Here is a 23881-nt window from a genome sequence, read left to right on the forward strand (position 1 = left end):
TTGGACATTGTGGCTGATGTCTCTATTTTCACGTTCCGTACAATAGAATCGGCAATAACTAGAGCACTTTCATCAGGTTTCTCAGTGTGTGCGTCACTGAGTGGGGAGAACCTGTTTGATGTTTTGATCGGAACGGAAGATTGGTGTTTTGACCCGCGACTAGGCCGCCTCACAGTCACCCAGTTGCCCTGCTGCACGGGCTCTACCGGAACCGAACAATGTACAGGACTCCCTGAGCTAGTCGCATCCAGAGCAGTATCTACAGCCCTCACATTCTTACTGTCCTCAACTAAAGTTTGGATGCGTTTCTCTAATTCTGAAATCTTCTCTGTCAGCTTAACTATTTCCCTGCATTTATCACATGTGAATCCCTCGTTGCTGACAGAGAGAGATAAACTGTACATGTGGCAAACACTGCAAACAACAATAGCAGGAGAAGAAGCCATTACTCACCGTGATTGAAGAATGATTCGCTTACCACTGTTGTTTGATGAACTCGTGAAAAACGGAGCGAGAAAAAATAAAACAATAATAGGCGCAAACAGAAACGCGAATGGAACCGCGAGTGACAAGCTAACTGACTAACGAATGGTAACGCGCTGCACTCACTGTTTTAAAATGCAAACGATCAAATTAGTTTGATAGATAATACCAGAAATATGGTTGGAATTAAGTTATATATTATCACTTTAAACAACAGAGAGTGAAAGTAAGACTTTGTACAAGAGTTTTGAACATGTTGATTATTTAGAAATGTGCATCAAATAAGATACCGTCAGCTCTATATATTTAACCTTAAAGCAATCAAATTATGACAAATCAATGTCACAAATGGAGTGGACCTCGGAGGGGATTTTTTCTTTTTAGAAGTAATATGTGACCCCTTTATTAAAGTATATAGTGAAAGTGTGAATGCCAAAAGGCAGCGAGTCACAAGTGGGGACAGTTATCAAGGGAGAAGCGCTCATGGAACACGTTTCACATTGAAAAGTTTCTGCTAATAATCTCTCAGCAACACACACACACACACACACACACACATGCATACAGCTGCTAAATATGAAGGTGTCTATTAAATCGCAAACGGCATAGAGAACACAAATCCTGTGACAGATTTATATGAGGAGAGGCAATGTCCTGTTAATGAGATCAGTGCCACTTTAATGGGCTGATATAGCACCAGCACACACTCCGCTTCGAGCACTTAGGCCCGCTGATTTAGGGGACAGAGATGAAGAAGTTAAACGGGGCCGGCAGAGAGGGACATACAGCAGAACACGATGGAGACAGTGTGCAGGGACGGGGTCTGAGAGGACTGGGAGGGTGGGCTCTGGAAACAAGGACTTTTTGTGGAAGGACAGCAGGGACGTCACATGTTTGTCTGCATAAACAGGATGTGTAGGGAGCTGTTCCCATGAGGTAGCACCTCACACACCCCTCATCCACCGGCCCACTCTGACCTTTCACACAGGGACAGAAATAGACATCCTCGCTTGAGCCACTCTCCATATAAAATATGTAAAAGCTTGATTTAGAACTGATTTATGTATCATACACAGACCTCCCATGGCCTCTGTGATCTTTGTTCACATTTCATGTGAGAGGAAAAACAGTTTATTGGATGTTTGTGATTTTGATTGGCTTTGTTATTCTTTTGGCAAAATTTGGTCACACTTTAGTTTGGGGACCAATTATCTCTATTAACTAATTATTAACTATGACTTTTGCCTCATTAAACTCCTAATTTGTTGTAGTATTTATTAAGATAGTTGTTAAGTTTTGGTATGAGGTAGGATTAAGGGATCTAAAATATGGTAGTGCAGAATAAGCCATTAATATTCGCATATTAATATACAACCAATATGCTTGTATGCTAATAAGCAACTAGTTAGTGAATTGTTACCTAAACTAACGTGTTACCCAAAATTTTAAAGCAGTCCTATACAATGCATTGCGTCAGAAAAAGATCCACCCTGAATGGAGGATGAAGCAAGACAATTTTCTGCTTAAATGGCAGTATTTGTGGGTGTAAGATATATATATCTTGCTGTGTTTTTACTTAATGCTAAATTCTATTGATTTAAATGGTAAACTGAGTATCCTGCGTGGATGGATAAATATGAGTACCTCATAAAGATGAAGTACAGAACCTTTCATGTAATTCAGTGGATCATCCAAAAATATTCAACTGTCAGCAGAAAAATAAAATAACTACACTACCGTTCAAAAGTTTGGGGTCAGAACGTTTTTATTTGTTTTGTTTTTTCAGAAAATAATATTTTTATTCGGCAAGGATGCATTAAGTTTATCAAAAGTGATAGTAAAGTTTTTTACATTGTTATAAAAATTGGTAGCACTTTATTTTAGGGTCTCTTAACTAGTTGCTTATTAGCATGCATATTATTAGAATATTAGTGAAAAGCAACCTTAATACTATCAAATTAGAAGGATGTCTGTCCGTCTTGTGTAGTAGCCTATGCAGTGCATGTGCATTTGAATGTGTGTCTTTCTTGTGTCCAGCAGTACCAGGACACGAATATGCAAAGCGTCGTATATGAGCTCAACAGCTACATGGAGCAGCGGCTGGACACTGGAGGAGACAACAAACTACTGCTCTATGAGTTGTGCAACATCATCAAAACAGGTCTCATCCACAAACACTCACATGTGTTATTAACCAGCATATGTTATGCACTTCAGGTCAACAGTAGTCCAGCCATTTATAACACGTAATAACTTTTAAGTAATTGTTCTTATTAATATTATCAAACCTTAGTATATGTAAAATGTTACTGAAAATATTTATCAAATGCCACGCAGTATTTGCATACTTGCAATTAACATAATGTATTAGTGTATTAGGCAACTATAATAACAAATGTTCACACTGTCGGCATAAACAGTGCATAAAAGCTGCCTGCAGAGAGCCTTACAGATGGAGGTGTAGTGAATCCAGGTTAAAAGGTCTAAGTGCGGCGGGTGTTCCCCATCTCTCTCCTCCGCACACACGCTGATGGAGCAGTGCTCAGCCTGTCACTTCCCATCCACCCACGCTTCATCTGCATGCTGAAGCACTGCAGATGCTGGGATTCAGTCCGGCCCCTGCATGTCTCACACACACCAACACCTGACTCCAGCATGTGCGCACCACTTTCAGAAACGGACTTTTCTGTTATTAAGAAGTGATATTTGGATATGGATTTTCAGGGGCATTTGATACCTTGTTTGTTTTCAAACTATGGGTTATTATTATAGTTAACTAAAACCATCAAAAAGCTTGCTTTAAATAAAATATTATTTAACTTTGAATTATTTAACTAACTTTGAATAAAATGTCAATTGAAAAATGTAATTTAAATATGATTTCAGCTAGTTGCCAAGGTAACATTTTTCAATTTCATTGTTTAACTTGATGTAGTAAAGCAATTAAAATGGAAATACAAATGTGATCGTGTTTAAAAAAAGCTATGGAAAAGACAAAAGCACAACAAAATTACTAAAACTTTAGAAAATATTAAAATAAAAACAAAAACTACAATAATATCCCAATGGTGTTAAAATAACACTGAAGCACACTGTATTCTGTCCATTTATGTCATACATTAATTTCATGATTTCAGAAATTATTTCACAAATTGAATCAGTTAATTAAAATAATTTCTGTAAATTTAGTGATATAGCTTAATTAGAACACAGTTTTTTTGTTGTTGTTGTTTTTTTGCATTCTTTTGTTCCTTTGGGATTTTTGGATCCCCTTCAAAAGCAAGTAGCATTATATCTGTTTACCCATTAGCCATATGTTTCAGCACTTTGCTATTTATTTTCTTCCTAGAAATGCCATAAAGAGACTCGGAATCTATGGGTGCTTTTTTGTCCAGTTAAATGTTTTGGGACTGTACAGTCCCATTCTGAATGTTCACGTCTAACAAACTGTACATCAGTCTGTGACACTTTTCATGACTTTTATTTATTTATTTTCTTCTTTGTCACAGCCACAAAAGCTGATGGATTTGCACTTTACTTCCTTGGAGAATGCAACAATGTAAGTTTCTGATCTGGTTGAGTTAATACATGCTGAAAAGTGTTTAGTAGATGTTGAAGTCGTTAAATACACTCAAAAAGCAGTCAAAGCTGCTCTTTATTCACATTTTTAAAATAATAATGCAGTAACTTAAACTGCTTAAACTAAGAACAATCTATATTGTGTCAACAAAACTAATTTCTAAGCACTTACTGAAGCATTAGAGGTCTTTAGATCGTGAGAAACAAATATTAACTCGAGTGCAAACCTTTGATTGGCCATATACATGTTCTGTTTGTCTCAAAATGGCCTGGAATTTCTATAGCATTAAAACGCTTGAGACCTCTGCTATGTTCATTTCCTCTCTGTTATCCACTTGAGTAGTTTTACTCGGATGGCAAGTATTGTGACCAATCAGATAACACAGGCTTCTCTTTTGCCTGATCTGTAATTATGTGGAAAGTAATGAATGGATACTCCAATCTATGGTGTTTTTATTTGTAATAATTATTTATTTAATTATAATTTTTGCTATTTTCATTTGATATAACTGCCAGTTTTATTGGGTACCGCTTGTCCTAAGTTTAACTGTAATTATTTTAGATATTAAGATAGTATTCATGTTTTTCAGGCAGTGTTATTTGTTAGCAGTGGTAGGTACATATAATGAGAACTGCAATGTAGCCTAGAATGACAAATATTATAGTTACAGTGACCAATCGGGACGTTTTCCTTAACATCATGCTGTTTTGTTGATGTTGCTTTCTCTGTCACAGAGTTTATGTTTGTTCACTCCTACGGGGGCAAAAGAGGGGCTTCCTGGGCTCATCCCCTCTGGTCCCATCACATTTGGGACCACCATCGCCGCTCACGTTGCAAAGACACGCAAGACACTACTTGTAGAGGACATCATGGGGGTGAGCCGCATGCTGTTTTGCTGTGTTCACTGTTTTCAAAGATCCTCACAGTTATTTCACTGTAGCTCATTATGACGCTATTAGAATTAATCTAAGTTTTACTAAATTGATTCTGCTATTTCTACTACACAAAAAATGCTTTAATATTGTATAGTTCATGAAATTGCTAGGACTGTATGTGAAATGTTTCACTGCACTTACATCATGTCTACACTGGAAGTGACCAATAATGTGTCATGCCAGATCCAGTTTGTCCGACACTGGGAGCAATTAAGCGTCACGTCATCTTGAATGTTCACTAACACCATTCACCATTCAGCCGTAAGCTAGAGGCTGTACTTTAGCAACAGTTAAACAACAGTAAAATATGTTGTAAAAAACCCTTTATACTTTATTTTCAGAAGAAATCTATTGGTGCATGGCAGTATAGTTGTTTAAGAGTATCAAATGAATCTTTCACATATTGCTTACATTCCTACAGCGTTGTATACATAGGTTAAAAATAAAATATAATTTAAATTAGAAGGCCAGGAACCATAAATATGATAAGCCATCTTTGAATTTACAGTCAGAAGTTATTTCAATAAATAATATATAAATTCATAGAATCAAAAATAAATGCATATACAGGATTTTTAAATATTAGTAACACATTGAGAAAAGGAAGTGGCAGCAGAAGCTGTACAGTTTTTAAAAAATAAAAATAGCATGTGTGTTATGATGTGTTTCTGGTTTATACAGTGGAGGAAAAAATTATTTGATCCCCTGCTGATTTTGTACGTTTGCTCAGTCTATAATTTTAATGATCAGTCTATAATTTTAATGGTAGGTTTATTTGAACAGTGAGAGACAGAATAACAACAAAAAAATCCAGAAAAACGCATTTAAAAAAAGTTATAAATTGATTTGCATTCTAATGAGTCAAATAAGTATTTGATCCCCTATCAATCAGCAAGATTTCTGGCTCCCAGGTGTCTTTTATACAGGTAACGAGCTGAGATTAGGAGCACTCTCTTAAAGGGAGTCTCAGCTTGTTCCCTTTATAAAAGACATCCTGTCCACAGAAGCAATCAATCAATCAGATTCCAAACTCTCCACCATGGCCAAGACCAAAGAGCTGTTCAAGGATGCCAGGGACAAGATTGTAGACCTCCACAAGGCTGGAATGGGCTACAAGACCATCGCCAAGCAGCTTGGTGAGAAGGTGACAACAGTTGGTGCGATTATTCACAAATGGAAGAAACAAAAAAATAACTGTCAATCTCCCTCGGACTGGGGCTCCATGCAAGATCTCACCTCGTGGAGTTTCAATGATCATGAGAACGGTGAGGAATCAGCCCAGAACTACACGGGAGGACCTGGTCAATGACCTGAAGAGAGCTGGGACCATAGTCACCAAGAAAACAATTGGTAGCACACTACGCCGTGAAAGACTGAAACCCTGCAGCGCCCGCAAGGTCCCCCTGCTCAAGAAAGTACATGTACAGGCCCCTCTGAAGTTTGCCAATGATTCAGAGGAGAACTGGGTGAAAGTGTTGTGGTCAGATGAGACCAAAATCCAGCTCTTTGGCATCCACTCAACTGTGCAGCCGTGTTTGGAGGAGGAGGAATGACCCCTAGAACACCATCCCCACCGTCAAACATGGAGCTGGAAACATTATGCTTTGGGGGTGTTTTTCTGCTAAGGGGACAGGACAACTGCACCACATCAAAGGAACGATGGACAGGGTCATGTACCGTCAGGGCCAAGGCATTGAAGCCAACCAGGGCATTGAAAACGGGTCGTGGATGGGTATGACCCAATGACAATGACCCAAAACACACGACCAAGGCAACAAAGGAGTGGTTCAAGAAGAAGCACATTAAGGTCCTGGAGTGTCCTATAGAAAATCTGTGGAGGGAGCTGAAGGTTCGAGTTGCCAAACATCAGCCTCGAAACCCTAATGACTTGGAAAGGATCTGCTACGAGGAGTTGGACAAAATCCCTCCTGAGATGTGTACAAACCTGGTGGCCAACTACAAGAAACTTCTGACCTCTGTGATTGTCAACAAGGGATTTGCCACCAACTTTTTTTAAATGCGTTTTTCTGGATTTGTTTTGTTATTATTCTGTCTCTCACTGTTAAAATAAACCTACCCTTAAAATTATAAACTGATCATTTCTTTGTCAGTGGGCAAAAAAAATTTTTCCCACCATATGAATAATAAAAATTATATATTTAAATCTATCTATCTATCTATCTGTCTGTCTGTCTGTCTGTCTGTCTGTCTGTCTGTCTGTCTGTCTATCTATCTATCTATCTATCTATCCAATTCTCGCTATTAACAAACCATTAACAATGACTTTTGCCACAATAAACTCCTAATTTGCTGTTTATTAATAGTTAGTAAGGTAGTTTTTTTTTAAGTTTAGGTATTAGGAATGTAGAATATGATCATGCAGAATATAAAGGGGGAAAGGGAAGTGGTGTGTGGTGACCCATACTCAGAACTTGTGCTCTGCATTTAACCCATCCAAGTGTACACACAGTAGTGAACATACACCCGGAGCAGTGGGCAGCCAATGCTGTGGCACCCGGGGAGCAGTTGGGGGTTCGGTGCCTTGCTCAAGGGTCTCACCTCAGTCGTGGTATTGAGGGTGGAGAGAGTGTTGGTTATTCACTTCCCCACCTACAATCCCTGCTGGACCTGAGACTCGAACCCATGACCTTCAGGTTACAAATCCAACTCTCTATCCATTAGACCACGACTGACCCTTAATATGCATATATGTATGCATATATATAATAGGCATGATAATAAGCACCTAGTTAATAGTGAGAATTGGTCCCTAAACTAAAGTGTTTTCAAGACTTTTAGGACTGATTTTATATATATATATATATATATATAAACTCCTCCCATCCGACTGGCATGTTTTTCCTGCAGGACGAGAGGTTCCCTCATGGCACAGGGCAGGACTCAGGGATTCGTGTACATTCTGCTTTGTGTCTACCCATCCTCACCGCCATCGGAGACCTCATCGCTATCCTGGAGCTGCACCGGCACTTGGGCAGAGAGCCCTTCAACCTCAGCCACCAGGAGGTACTCTAAGGGAGAAAGTGCTGGTATTTGATACACATCTACCCATGTGCCTCTGCTCTCAATTTATGTAGCCAGGCAGCATTTTGACCTCAGGACTAGTAAAGGAATATTCTAGGTTGTGTTGAATGTAATGTCTATGGACAACATCTGTGGGATCAATTACCACCTCAACTACCACATTTCATAATTTGACAGATGAGAAGTTCTCATGGAGCTATACACTTACTTACAACTTATTATTATAATTTTTAATTTCAAGATAAGTATGAATGAAAAATGGACTGATACTGAGTCTGATTTTAGTCCATCCATTCAGATAAACCCACCTCTTAACTCCCCATAAAAACAAAACAATCTGCAATTGGTCAGACAATTCTTTCCTATCTAGCTGTAGTTAAATCCATTTTGGGGCAAAATCTAGTCATTTCAATAAGAATTGATGTAATCTGGAATTTCAGGGGAAAAAGATTTTCCCACGCAGCAGGTTTTTTGCGGATTCGCCACGTTGACCAACAGAAATCTGCTTGTTTTGAAAGTGACTTCTGTATGAGCTGTGCTTCATGCATCACTACATTATTAACAATAGACAATTAACCTTTTTTTGCCCATGAAATTCAACTAATCAAAAAATAATTTTTTGTTTACAAATTTACAAAGTAATCAAAAAATAATTAAATGTAATCAGTTACATTACTTTAAATGAATTAATCGAAATAGTTGCACTTCTTGTAACTAGGAATCTGTAACCTATTACATTTCCAAAGTAACATTGCCAACACTGATTATAAAGGATTTGATTCATTCCTGTGAATAATTATGTTTGCGTTATTTAATCGTTTTAATGACTTTACCATTATTGTAAAGCAGGGATGGGCAACTTCCCCCACTGTCCTGCAGAGTTTAGCACCATCCCTAATCAAACACTCCTGCCTGTAATATTCAAGTTCTTTTATTAAGTGTTAAGTGTCCAAAAATGCCCCCTATACCCTTATATAGTGCAGAGAACAGCTATTTAGTGGTGTCCGAAACCATAGTGGATGTTATCAACTGATGTACACTCAACGGCTAGCCACCAGACAATACCCATTCACTGTAAGCGTCATGCTAAATTAATTCATTGGACTATGCTTGTGCAGTAATGTCCCAACTTTACAGAACAGTGGCCCTCCAGGGCCAGAGTTACCCATTTCTGCTGTAAAATGTAGAAAATTGTAATAACAAAGAATCTGTAATTGTATTTAAACTTTGGCTAACAAGAAACTCAGCTGTAAGGTGAGGTACACAGGACTAAGAAGTTCTGCTTGTTCGTCGAGTGCTTGAGGTTCACAGTGTGTCTTTGACTAAGTGTACCCTGTTTTTTAGGTTGCAACAGCAAATTTGGCCTGGGCATCTGTAGCCATACACCAAGTCCAGGTGAGTACATTTAAGAAAAACAATGCGTTGCTTGTTGTTGCAGCTTGACAGTTGCATAAGATGTCAGATTTGGTTGAACACACGTGTTTTGATTTCTGTAATCCACTGTGTACATGGACCAGGCTGCTGGTGGGCCCAGTGTAAGCAACCAGACCACACATTAAACACACCTTCGTCTCAGGAGGTGCAATTAATGACAATGCAGTCTTGTTTTTACGTAAACGGTTGTACGCTGTGAATGACACCACTCTGGGTTTTAATGTCCCTGTGCATCACGGGGCTCTTTGGGAGTAAATTTCACTCTGGGACACAAACCTTCTCAGAAGTTAGGAGCCATCAGAACATGGTCGTGATGAGAAGAAAAGGAGGACCATAAGTAACATATTTTACATGCATCTGTCAATTTTTGACATTTTGGGCTTTTTCACAAAGTAATTTTTCAGACTACTGGAAATAAAACATCCAAAACATACTTTTAAGTGTTTCTTTTATTGCACTTTATCTATTTGTGTCTATAGATTTTGATTACATATATTTTAAAGGCTGCACTGAGCCACGAATTTCCACTACAGCCACAATTACTTTCACCAAACTATACAGTTTTATTTCCATCTATATTCTGAAGGGTTTTACAGACGGGTTTGTTCATATATATATTTTCCCTGATTTTATTCAACATTTAATTCATAAAAAAAGATGCACATAAATTTTTTTCTAGCAGTTCAAACAAGAAAAATCAAACAAGAATTTTGAAACTGTCTTCATGCAATGTTGAGATTTTTGGTATAGAAAGGTATGCAAATTAGTGCGTTTAATTAGATAATGACTCATTTGCATATTTAAACATAACATTTCAGAAAACTTGTAATACGAAAATGCAGTTGCAATTCTTAATGTAATCAATCAACTGGCGAAGTATGATGATTGATTTATTTATTTATTTACATGGGGTGTCATTCAAAAATGCCAGTTCTCTTGTCCTCGTCTTAACCCTGATGCTGCTCGAATTACATAAGAGCACTGTAACAGAAACAGAAAAGCCCTGTAAAAGTACTCCATATGACTTATGCACCATGTTTTCTGAATCTATATGATAACTTAGTCAGCTTTTTACAAAAAAAATGAATTGATGGCTTGTGGTCAGCATAATCAGTTAAACATAGAAGTCACATGGAGAGTCATTTCCTAAAAGATTTAAGATCGATTGCCATCTTAAAGCTTCCTGTTCATGTTTTGTTCACAGGTTTGCAGAGGTCTTGCCAAACAGACAGAGCTCAACGACTTTCTCCTAGATGTCTCAAAGTGAGTTCATGCATAAAAGTATATTTTGTGGGAATTTCGTGAAATGTGTCAAACACTTGTCCAGGTCTTCATGCCAAAAATCATAAGAAAACTAAAGAAAATTAAGCATTATTTTCATGAAAGTTAAAAAAAAAAAATAATAAATAATCTTAAATAATGCTTAAATAATCATGAAAAGAATGTAACAATGCAAAAATATCTACATTTTTCTTTTTGATTTTTAGGTAAAATGTGCACTGGATATGTTTTATTGAGAATCCCCTATATGACCAAGACTCCATAATATTGAAATATTTCAATGTTTATTGGTATTTAACATTATAATAAATAGCCAATGTTATGTATGAATAATATATATATATGCATTCATGTTATACTGTGTTTGTATCATATGGATATCCCTTTAAAATGACAGGTCTTTCCCTCATTTTTGATTTCAAACAGAACGTACTTTGACAACATAGTGGCAATAGATTCTCTACTTGAACATATCATGGTGAGTAGGTTCTCTCCTTTCTCTCAGTAGGGTCACATGCCTGGTCATGAGGACAAACATGCTGTTCTTCTGTTGTTCATCTGTGTCACCATCAACGCCAGAGAAATGTGTGCTATGAAAGACCATCTCTCATTTGTTTGCCATGTTCTGTGTTCAACCCACCAGCCTTGGGCTTGTTGTTAAATGTTCTTTTTCTCATTTACGTACGTTTGCATTCTCTAGATCTCACTCACACTAGCACAAATATTCATACACTCCAAGTATCAGATCTCTGGCCCCCTCGTGTGTCTGTCCCCTCCTTCCTGTTGAGCAAAGCAGCACGGGAAGTGATGCAAATAGGTCAGGGAGAGGACAGAAAGTCTGTCTAACACCGCTCCAGCATCTCTCTGAGCTCTTGGTGTCCCTCTCAGGGATTCATTCAGGCTTTTCCAAGCACATACTTCCAAAAATGGAGGTAATATTTAATGAATAATAGATTTCTCGCTCATCAGTAGCTTCATAAAGCAGAAGTTTATCTTAGAGGAGAAAAGACACAATATGCCACCAAGTTGTGAAATCCAGAGGGAAGGAGAAGTTCCTCAGTTGCTAGTCTCACATGGAGTGGTCGACCGTTAGTGGCCTATTAATATACATAACAAAACTAATTCTTGTTATTGATGCAGATAAACTGACTGCAGATGAAGCACACTTGCATAGTAATCTTTTTCAAATTAATTCCTCAACAAACATGTCGCATTCTGTCTTGAGGAAATATCATTAAGGAAATATGCTTGTTTATTTGTGTTTCAGATATATGCAAAAAACCTGGTTAATGCAGACAGATGTGCGCTCTTCCAGGTAGATCACAATAACAAAGAGCTGTACTCTGACCTGTTTGATATCGGGGAGGAGAATGAAGGGAAACCTGTCTTTAGGAAAACCAAAGAAATCAGGTGAGCATCCAGAAATCCTCACTATTTGAGTCTTTACATCCTTGTAAACTACCAGCTGAATTTATTTATTTGTTTGTTTGTTTGGTTTTTTAAAAAATAATTTTTGTGAATAATAATTGTATATTATTTATATATCATGGTAGTATTATTTTATGCAAATTAATATATATATATATGAGAGTAAAGAGTTAAAAAACCCTCAAAAGTGAAATATAAGGACAGCATTTTTATTTCTTTATTTACATTTATTTGTGTGTGTGTGTGTGTGTGTGTGGTAATTAACAATTTGTGGCAAAATGTGCTCAGTGGTGATAAACTGCAAAAAAAAAAAAAAAATTATGTGACCCAGACATGTTTTCACCCCTGAATATCCGATTTTAATCATATTTCATAAATTGGTAACTAATCTTAAATCCTCACCCCCAGGTTTTCTATAGAGAAAGGAATAGCAGGTCAGGTGGCGAGAACAGGAGAAGTTTTGAATATTCCGGATGCCTATGCAGACCCCCGTTTCAACAGGTAATGAAGATTTTCAAAACAACTGAGATTATTTTAAGCAACTTCAAGAACCAGATTACACATTAAGCAGTTAAGGCTGGATGAATGACTGAATATATAGTAATACACAATTATGAAGTGTGACATGTGGAGCTCTTTTAGACAGCTGTTAGAACTGTAAAGTTACAGTGTTAAGGCACAACCCATATTTTAATCCAAAATTAAAAGACAAAGAAAAAAGTAACAAACAAAGAAATAAAGTACAAATTCTTATACCGTGATTTTAAAAAAATCATTCTCATTACACTAATGTTAAAGTAATAATATATTATTTTAAAATATGTATGCATCATAGCATTATTTGTTGATTTATTTAAAAAAAAAATGAGAAAGAGAGAAACATTTGGTGAGATTGACCAAGCAGATGCATGATACGGGTGTATTGTTGATTTGGACATGTGGACACACAGTGGTCTGTAGGTGTTAAAGTGGACATGTCATATAAAAAGGGCTTCTGGATTTGTGTACAGTAATGAGATGCAATAAAATGATTATGTTAAGCCTAGATGAGACAACACTTGAAACCGTTGTGTGTTTAACTCAATCCCTAGCTCAATCATATACAAACACTGTGGTTGTTCATCTCGGTGTATGTGTGTGTGTGTGTGTCTGTGCATTTCTCTCTCTTCTGTTCCGCTTTTTACAGAGAAGTAGATCTCTACACTGGCTACACGACGCGGAATATCCTGTGCATGCCCATAGTCAGCCGCGGGACTGTGATTGGTGTTGTACAAATGGTGAACAAGCTGGGAGGAAGTGCCTTCACTAAAACTGATGAGAACAACTTTAAGATGTTCGCCGTCTTCTGTGCTTTGGCCTTACACTGTGCAAATGTAAGTGTGCGGACCTGGAGTCTAATAAAACATCTGTCGGTTATAATAACACCTAGAGAATGGTTATGTTTGGAAGAAACAGGCTGAGGACTGTCTACCAGAGATTTCAGTCACTTGGTCCTCTGTGGGATCACGCAGCGTTGCCAGATTGGGCGGGTTTGTGCCTGGGTTTTGAATTTGATGTTGTGGGTCAAAATTGGTTTTTTGGATGTTTTGGGTCAGTTTGGAATTTTTTTAATTATTTACAAACAAAACGCAATGTTAATGTTTTAGGTGTGTTTTGTGGGGAGAGGGCAGGTTTTGGAGCTTTTGGGCTGGAAGACGTCAACCCAATCTGGCAACACTGTGATCACAAATGATTCTCCTCACATAGCAGCTTTTAAAATGATTGAGGATTGTTAATATTTAAAAGACCACGAGTGCTCTGCTGCCATCCGCTGATGGGATTTATATTTAGACAGAATTTACACCTCACATTTTGCCAGTGATTTATGTGAGGTAGAGTGAAGGAAGAATAAACTTTAATTATGATGCTAACACTTTACGGTAGCTGAAATGATCTGCTAACATGAATGGTTGACACTAAATAACCATAGCTGATAGATAGAAGGATATATATCCATTTAGATAAATACAACCACATTATTTTCAAAGGGTTAGACTATTTTGCATGTATATTTTGCATCTGCGTAGACACATGGGGTGTATGTGTGTTTGTGTGCAGATGTATCACCGGATTAGACATTCAGAGTGCATTTACCGGGTGACGATGGAGAAGCTTTCTTACCACAGCATCTGCACGTCAGAGGAGTGGAAGACCCTCACACAACTCGCCCTCCCTTCAGCCATATATAAAGAGATCGAACTGTGAGTTTACGCTCTCATGCATCGAAGATCACTGTTACATAATGGCTTTCAGTAATTCTGTAACTTAGTGGTTAATTTTGCAACTCTAAAATCTGAGTGGACAAGTCATTCTGAATATCTGTAAAATAAGTGTTAACAGCGTCAATTGTCTTATTACAGTTAGGTGAATGAACTACTTGTTTTTAAAAGCAAAAAAGTACACACAGCCTCATGTTGCTTATTGAGTGTGGGGTTTTTTTTGTTTTTTTTATTGTAGGTGTGACTGTTTTAATACCATATTTGTATTATAATTTTTCATCATCCACAAAAACTTAGCGTGCGCATTGGTTTGGTATTATTTTCACATGTGGACATGACGAGTTGTAATCAGGATGTATTGAATACATTTTTGGCTCATATTTCACCCATGCAGATTTGAATTGCAAACAAACTCTGTCATATTTCTTTCTAAGGTTTCACTTTGACATTGCTCCTTTTGAGGAACTGTGGCCTGCAATATTTGTATACATGGTTCACAATTCATGTGGAAAAAACAGGTAAGAAAGGATAGATTTCTAAGAGCTCTGTGTGTTTTGTCACAACGTATCCTAGAACCAGGAAGAGAAAAACTCTTTCCTCTTCAACTGAAGCCTTTTCAATCATGCAGTGAAACTGCACATCTATTGGTTCGTGCAGTGCTATAAAATCGGACCAATGGCCTATGACTATGCAGCCCGCCATAGCCCGCCAAAATGGGCAGGACCTCTGGCTATATAAGCTTCGCCACCGCATCTCAAATTTCTTCTCTTTAGCGACGAAGATTCTTCCTCGCTGACTCTTCGCTGACGCCGAGATTCGCCATTGAAACGCCTCAGCAGCCGGATTGGACCTCTTTGCAGCGCGCAGCTCACAGTTTCCAGCGACTATCTAAAAGAGCCTCACAAAAGAGCAAATACTAAAAGAGCCGTGGCGTTGTTTCAAATGCCGTACCGTCATTGTCAGACATTGCACGCTGATGACATTCATGCTGAGTGTGTGTCATGCTTGGGGAAATCCCACACTGACGCTGCACTCAGCGGGACTGACTGCTCTCATTGCGAGAGTTTCAGTCTCGCCTCTCTGCGCTCGCGGATAGCTTTCTTTTCAGAAAGTGACTCCGCCCCTCGTGCCCCTCCCATCCTCTGGAGGATTCGAGTGGCCGGAGACGAGCGAGCTCACGTCGGTTCAGTGCCCGCGTGCCTTGCCGTCACCTCAGAGAGGATTCGCCGGTCCTCTTCACTCAACCTGATCAGCGTCCCTCTGCAGATGCGAGCAACATGATCTTGTTCGGTGGGAGTGACGACGAAATGGATGACAGCCTTTCTCTGGCAGCTTCGGACGCGGAGGAGTTATCGGGCTCGGTGACTCTTGCCGCCGTCCTCTTCACGCAGCGCCAGACCCAGAACGGACGAGGAGCTCATCCGTGTGATGAAGAAGGCTGTCACCGCTACCGCCGGACCACCCCGCAAACAGCCTCTAATGTGCCTCTTGTCACCCCGCTCAGCACTGGGTACAGAGGGAAGTGTGTTATTGGTTCCCCACAGGCCCGCTCTAGCGCCCGGGCATCCGACCGCTGTGATAACGGAAAAAATAAAACATACATTTTCAAAAAGAGAGCAAATATCCTCTTCTGCCTACCATAAGCATCCTACCCTTACGCAGCCAGTCTTAAGAGCCTATTCAACCTCTTGCCAGGAGGGCAAATGCCTGGCAGGCCATCCCCGGTGTGTCAGAGTGGGTAATGGCTACGATAAGACGAGGTTATTCACTCCAATTTGCTCGAAGACCACCACGCTTCCGCGGTGTGGTCGCCACCACAGTGCGCAGCGAGGACGCTCAAGTCCTGCACGCAGAGAGGTGAATCTGCTGGTAAAGGGAGCCATAGAAATCGTTCCTCTAGCCCAGAGCGAGTCAGGCTTCTACAGCCGCTACTTCCTCATCCCCAAAAAAGACAGTGGCCTGTGACCTATTCTAGATCTCAGACTCCTGAATCACGCCCTGGCAAAAAAAGGTCGTTCAGGATGATCGCATTGAAACAAATCCTTTCGCAAATATGCCCAGGGGACTGGTTCATGTCACTGGATCTGAAAGATGCGTACTTTCACATCCAGGTAGCCCCCCATCACGATTCTTGAGATTCGCATTCAAAGGGGTGGCATATCAATACAAGGTCCTCCCGTTTGGGCTGTTCCTAGCTCCCCGCACTTTTACGCGATGCATGGATGTGGCTCTCTCCCCTCTGCGACAGATGGGAATCCACATCCCCTACTACCTCAATGACTGGCTCATTCTGGCCCGGTCAGAGGCAGTTTCAACATCGCACAAGACCCTCCTCCTCAGCCACTTTAATTGCCTGGGGCTCAGGGTCAACTTTGCCCAGAGCATACTATCACCCGGCCAACGAGTGTCATTCCTGGGGACAGTTATCGACTCAGTGCAGATGACAGCAACTGTCTCAGCGGAACGAGCCATGACTATTCAGTGCCTCGTGGCCTCCTTCAAGGAAGGGACCGTCCACCCGCTCAAGGCTTTCCAGAAAACGCTGGGCCTTATGGCAGCAGCTTCGCCAGTTCTTCAGTTGGGCCAGCTCCACATGTGGACCATGCAGAAGCAGAGGGTTCCATCTGGGGCTTGGCATCACGGTCGCATAACGGTGACTCGGGCCTGTGTATCAGCCCTGACCCGTTGGAGGGACCCCCTCTTGCTGAAGGTCCTTTCGATTTTATAGCACTGCACGAACCAATGGACGTGCAGTTTAACTGCATGATTGAAAAGGCTTAAGTTGAAGAGGAAAAAAGGAGTTTTTCCCATACAAGCGTCTTACAGATGCAGTACTCGTTCCCATATCTCAGGGAACCGAGGTTACGATAGTAACTGAGTGCGTTATCCTAAATGCAACCAATTAAAACAGATTTTTACATTTGGCATAATTTTAGTAAACTAACTAAAATCTATATTTGGGCAAAATTGTTGGTGGTGTAAATGACAGGGAAATCATTTGCATACAAATATATTTAAATAATTTGTTTTTATTTAAACTGTTTAAATTGCTTAAACTATGACTAATGATGATGTTATAATTAATATTTTACAATCATTTTCATATTTAAGGACTAGGTCTGGGACCATGGTTTAACAATAAAATATATACATAAAAGTAATTTAAGTAATAAAAATAAACAATCTTCATTCAACAATAAGATTAAATCTATTGTCTTAATAAAAATCAATCATTTGGATTGTGCCTGTAAATGAAGAAACATTCATGTTAAGGCACTTAAGGCACTGCTGTGACAAGGCAAAGATTTACAATAACACTTTCTTTGTGTTATTAAAGCTTTGAACAGGAGAAACTGTGTCGCTTCACTATGTCAGTGCGGAAAAATTACAGACGAGTTCCATATCACAACTGGAAACACGCTGTGACGGTGGCACACTGCATGTATGCCATCCTGCAAAAAACCACTGGGATCTTCACTGAGCTTGAGGTCAGTGTCATTCTCACATTAGCATTTGCAGTGAACTTACAAAAGTGAGTTATTTCAACTACGAGCTTCTAACAAAAAGTTAACTACAGCAACTGAAGATTGCAGCAACTATTATACACTTACACAATTCATTCTATATTACTAAATTCATTGCTCCATTTTTGGGGGGTAGTCATTATATTTAAGAGAGGTTTATTTTGCTGGCTGACCATCTGTAAGTAAACCGCAAGAAACACCAACTGTGCCCATTCGTTTTTTTTTTTGGAGGAGGAGGAGTGGCTTTGGAGAGTGATTTACAGGAAGGGTGGGATGTTATGCTTTCAAAGCTAGGTCGCTATTGCCAGCCTCTCCGAAATCACTCACTCTACTTTTAATACAATGCACGTAATGTTTTTACATTGTAGTTATATTTAAAGAAATAGCTCCATGTAATGACATCTGTAATTAATTTTTGTAATTACATCTATAATTATACCGTTACCCCTTAACCCAACTTTTAAAGTAACCTTACCACATCCTTACCTGTATTCCACCTCAATAGCAGCAAAAGTGTTTTGCAATACAACATAAATTAGGAGTTTGAGGCAAAAGTCGTAGTTAACGGTTTGCTATTGGCGAGAATTGGACCTTAAAATATAGTGTGTAGTTAACATTATAGTTATCTTTGTCGTTATCATTCTTAGTGTGAACCGGTCCTTTAGTGTCACTGAAAAATGTAGTTAGCAGAAGATAGTAGCTCCAAAGTGTGACTTACTCCGTTGCCCTGCTTATGTCTTCTCAAACAGAGGAAAGGCTTGCTAATTGCCTGCTTATGTCATGACCTGGACCACCGCGGCTACAGTAACAGTTATCTACAGAAGTTTGACCATCCGCTGGCCGCCCTGTATTCCACATCCACCATGGAACAGCATCACTTCTCACAGACGGTGTCCATCCTGCAGGTAAAGCTCCTACACTCTGCGCCAGCTCAGTACGATAGTAAACATGCTAAATGTGGTCAGTTACACCCACCCGTTACGGGCACGAACATGTGCACAGACTCCCTTAGATTCTCCAATGACTATATCACTTATGGTATAAGATTGGCTTGTGGGCACTGGTCATATGATTTCAGTGCCTGTTGTTTAAAGCTATAGTCCTTGCTAAATGTTGTTGTTCACCCCAGGTGAATAATGTAAAAAATAAATTAAAAAAATGAAAGATATCACTATAGTTCCCCAGTTGACTGATGATGTTAAGGATTGCAAACATTTTTGTATTGCAAGGTTTCTGAAATGTTGAATATGTAAATAATGCATTATCTAATTAAAAATGCACTAATTTGCATTCATTCCAAGAACAGAAATCTGAACACTGGATAGAGCCGGTTTCAAAAGTAATGGTTCATTTTGTTGGCATATTAGAGTCCAGTGTTGGGGGAAAGTTGCTTTTAAATGTAATGCATTACAATATTGCATTACTCCATAAAAAGTAACTAACTGCATTACTTTTTATGGAAAGTATTGCAATATGTTATCTTTGTGTTACTTTTTGTAACTTTAGCTGCTGGACTTACTTAATATTTTTAATAAAAAAGCCAAAAGTTATATTTTTGGCTACTATAAAGGCCCTTTCACTCCAAAAGTTCAATTAATAAGCTTCAGCCTAAAGGAGGTGCCTCTGCACATCACTCCCAATTTATCTGAACACAGGACAGGAGAGGAGTCTGTAAATCAATGGGAAGACAAATAACTTGCACTACTTTTTTGAAAAAGCAACTAAGATATTTTTTTTGTAAATTTAGAAGTAATATGTTACTTTACTAGCTATTTAAAAAAAAAAAAAAAAGTCTGATTGCATTACTAAGGCTACATGTATGAGCCAATGGTTTTTACAGAGGGGATTTTGGATATCTTTTTTATCACTCCCTAAATGTCAACAGCCAGAAAAAACGTCTTAATACATACACTATTTAAGACCAGTTATAATATCAAAATATAGATAAGAATAAAGATATAGATAGGAATAGATAGTAAATTACATACACCTAATGCTGTAAGCTGCATTTTAAGAAACTGCCCTTTAAAGATATGTATTGTAATTAAAATCAAGCAAATGGATAACATGAATAAAATAATAAACACTTAAAAGTGTATTATTGATGTTTTCTTTCTACTAGTCTGTAACAACAGTTTATAAAAAGCCAAATATCCCAAAATCATAAAATTGACTAAAAACAAGTGTTTTGCCTGTGGTGCCTTGCGTGCAAAAACCATCACATTGTCTTTAAATTTCATATTGACAGAAACTGAGATTACAAGGAAGCATTCAAGTGGTAGTCAATAAATCAATAAATATTATCAATGCAAACATGCCCCCAGAATTTGTGCTGATTGCAGTTTGCATTAGGTCGACCACAAAAAAAAAAAAAAAAAGAGAAAAAGTGGGCTAATATATATATATTTTTTTCTCATTCCCATATTTAAGAAATTTCCCATCTTAAGCAGAGTCAGTTGGTTGTCAGCCATCTCTTGGATGCCCCTTCGGCTTTGCTGCAACTCTCCAGCAGAGCCAGACGCCTCATAAGTGGAGCTTTTGCTTTTTTATTGATCTCTTTTTTTCCCATAGCTGGAAGGGCACAATATTTTCTCCAACCTGACTTCCAGTGAGTATGAGCAGGTGCTGGAGATCATCAGGAAGGCCATCATTGCTACAGACCTCGCCTTGTACTTTGGCAACCGCAAGCAACTGGCTGAACTGCTGGCCACAGGTGCACTGGACCTGAACAACCGTGCTCACAGGTCAGAGGTCATAGTTCACCTCCATTATCACAGAACTCTTGTAAATCTTACCTCAGCTTCAGAGATATTTTCAGGGAGCCACCGGAACAGTGACAAAGGCTATGGTTGAACTGAAGTAGTAACATACTGCTTGAGTGAATCTCACAAAAACTGTTACATTTTATTTGAAGGTGAGCTTGTCTTAGTGTAATTGTACAAGTACTGAGTAATATTAATTAACTGCATGTACTTATCTTACCTTAATCCTCTCCGTGCCAGGAGGCGCATAAGGCCAACTGCATGTAGGTTTTGGTTTAGCATTAGCTGCTTTCAATTATGCATAATTTTCTGTTATTCTGTTATTACTATAGTTCATACATGATGTAACATGTAAGTCAGTTGTAAAGTATATCCAGGAATAAAATATATATCCAGGTTAAAATAATAATAATAATAATAATTGCCCCCCCCCCCCCCACACACACACTTTTTTTTTTTACTACATAATTTTTTTTTTTTTTTTTTTTTACATTGTGAATTTGTGACATTATTTTCAATTAAGCACATTTCTTCAAAAAATCTCTTTATCATAATGCATCCAGACATTGCTAACTTAAATCATCATAAATTAAAAGCAGTATGTATGAATTTCCCACAAAATTACAATTTTAGATGTTTTAAGTTTTTTTTGTTCTTGTTTGTTTGTTTTTTTGGTTATACTTTATTTGAAGGTGTCCTTGTTGCAGTGTAATGATACATTTAAGTACTGAGTAATATTAATTAACTACATGTACTTCTATATGGTTAGTGTTAGAGTTTGGCTTAGGGGTTATTAGCATGTAATTATGCATAATTTATTTTTAATATAATAGTAAGTACATGTAACTTGTGTAACAAGGACACCTTAAAATAAAGTGTTACCGTTTTTTTATATATATAAATTGGACCTGTGAATGAAAAAGAGACTTACATAATGTTCTGTCCCAGCATTTATTGTGTGGGTGCTTTGTCAATGCTATATGACCGTTTTTGAAACATATTACAACTTAATTCAAGCAAAGCAATAGACCTTAATGTAGAGAATTCCTAGTATGTGTTATTAATTCACAGCCTGATCTGATCCCGTTGATGAATTGCTGGTTGATTATTTGTGCACCGCAGGGACCGTGTGATCGGTCTGATGATGACGGCCTGTGATCTCTGCTCTGTGACCAAACTGTGGTCCGTCACACAACTCACGGCCAATGACATCTATGCTGAGTTCTGGGCTGAGGTCAGCTTTAATCATTGTAAACCAAGCATGAATCTTTTTGTTGTAACAATATTGTGTAATAAAGTAAATCATTGTACAGGTCCCTGTATTGTTTTGAGCGGTATCTCAAATTGCAGGCCAGACCTCTGAAGGACATTCAGTGAAATTGTTCATCTTGTTTGTAATGATAGGGGGATGAAATGAAGAAGATTGGAATGCAGCCCATCCCTATGATGGACAGAGATAAAAAGGATGAGGTCCCCCAGGGACAGGTAAATCCGAACTTTCTGTCATTATCATGCTCCTAGAAGAACGTTGCTTTTCCTATTCCTATCCCAAGTGTGCCTTAAAGTTGCCTAGGTAGGCAGCTCATTAGGTTAGCGGTGATATTTACTTGTAGAGTAAATGCTCATTTGAGTTGAGAAGCCATTTTTTTATGTCCTTCCATGTTCTGTAGTATCTGAGTCCTGTTTTTGTTATGTTCTCAGGTGGGGTTTTACAATGCTGTGGCTATTCCCTGTTACACCACCCTGTCAGAGCTGTTTCCTCCCTCCAGTCCTCTGCTTACAGCCTGCAGGTCTGTCACACGCTCAACACAATGTTTGACTGCATGAATGCTCCAATGCTGTGATATAATCATCCGTGTTCGTAAGCACTTTTATTAAACAAATTTAACCAACTGACTACTATTTTAAGCTTATTACTACATGTAAAAGTTGCATGTTGCTGGCATATTCAGGTTAATACTATGCTAGATTTTTATTTAATCTTTTTGTGATTACGTTTGGTTTTATTGGTCAGACTTTATTTTAAGGTCCAATTCTCACTATTAACAAAGACATTTGTCTCAATAAACTCCTAATTTGCCGCTTATTAATAGTAAGGTAGTTGTTAAGTTTAGGATTAAGGATGTAGAATATGGTCATGCAGAATATGTGCTTTATAAGTACTAATAAACACTTGCATGCTACTAAGTAACTAGTTAATAGTGAGAATTGGTCCCTATGCTAAAGTGTTACCGTTTTATCATATATGGTATATATATATATTTAAAGCTACAGTAATGTTATATCAGCAGGTTTTTGACCTCTTTCTGTGGCATGAAAGTTGCATTTTAAACAATGTTCAAAGAGCTCCTGTTTGGTTTCAGAATAAAAGCAGCAGAATAATTCCCTTTTGTTACTGTTCGTTCAATAAGTTTAGCACATCTTTGTACAATACATCATTTTCTTTACCGCTCTGAAACTGGAGTTAATTGCGCTGCTTTGCTCTGGTCGCATTAACCGGCTTCCATTATGTAGCCATTGTGCCAGTTCTGATGTGAGGATGGGTCCGTGTCTAAACTTCTCCCGCTGTGCCCCTAAACTGGTCAAATGCTTGCGAGCCTCTGTGACCTTGATCTGTGGGGAATGCAAACACAGTTGACGGCGCAATTTGAAAAGCCGTGCCACTGCGTCAGCACCAGGTTTCCAACTGGAATGTGTGGGCAGCCGGCCCAGACGCTCCGGAGCCCTGGTCATTTTGAGATCAGAGAGGGACCAATAAATGACTTCAGCATCACTAATTGAAAAAGGAGAGTCTTAATAGGAACAAAAAATGCAGAAAAAATTGAGTTGACAAATTGAGTTTACCACCTTGAGTTTATCTGCTTTCTTCCTATCTGGGTCAGATCGCCCTGACAGCATAGCTTCTGTTACTCTAGTGACAGCCTTCACATGGCATGTTTAGGGTTGTAACAACTAATAAAGAAAATTTGAAAAAAAATCAATAATGAAAAATACAAATACAGTTAGTTGTATCCATTATAAAAACAATAATGAATTCAAGTTTGAGAATTATGTAGTGACCGAGAAAAAAGTTTCTCGGTGTGAAAACAAGGACACCTTAAAATAAAGTGTTACCAAAAAACAAATCAAAACAAAAAAACAAACCAAAGCTGTC

General features: G+C 38.5%; 1 protein-coding gene across 3 annotated transcripts in view; it reads left to right on the forward strand.

The window, feature by feature from the left end:
* LOC306882506 (cAMP and cAMP-inhibited cGMP 3',5'-cyclic phosphodiesterase 10A-like) overlaps positions 1–23881 on the forward strand; it is an 87540-nt gene that overhangs the window by 60351 nt on the left and 3308 nt on the right. The window contains exons 4-21 of one of the 3 annotated variants that reach the window (XM_079437169.1): positions 2524–2644; positions 3993–4042; positions 4798–4938; positions 7867–8022; positions 9385–9435; positions 10679–10737; positions 11182–11233; positions 12023–12165; positions 12592–12684; positions 13370–13556; positions 14281–14423; positions 14876–14959; positions 17779–17929; positions 18715–18870; positions 20537–20709; positions 21850–21961; positions 22132–22212; positions 22429–22517. In XM_079437169.1, the coding sequence (XP_079293295.1) occupies positions 2524–2644; positions 3993–4042; positions 4798–4938; positions 7867–8022; positions 9385–9435; positions 10679–10737; positions 11182–11233; positions 12023–12165; positions 12592–12684; positions 13370–13556; positions 14281–14423; positions 14876–14959; positions 17779–17929; positions 18715–18870; positions 20537–20709; positions 21850–21961; positions 22132–22212; positions 22429–22517 (2042 nt within the window). Of the gene's footprint in view, positions 1–2520; positions 2645–3992; positions 4043–4797; positions 4939–7866; positions 8046–9384; positions 9436–10678; positions 10738–11181; positions 11234–12022; positions 12166–12591; positions 12685–13369; positions 13557–14280; positions 14424–14875; positions 14960–17778; positions 17930–18714; positions 18871–20536; positions 20710–21849; positions 21962–22131; positions 22213–22428; positions 22518–23881 lie in introns of all 3 variants that reach the window. The other 2 variants (XM_079437168.1, XM_079437170.1) reach the window with 2 other exon arrangements.

The sequence above is a fragment of the Barbus barbus genome (assembly GCF_936440315.1).
Source record: "Barbus barbus genome assembly, chromosome: 16".
In the NCBI taxonomy this organism is placed as follows: domain Eukaryota; kingdom Metazoa; phylum Chordata; class Actinopteri; order Cypriniformes; family Cyprinidae; genus Barbus; species Barbus barbus.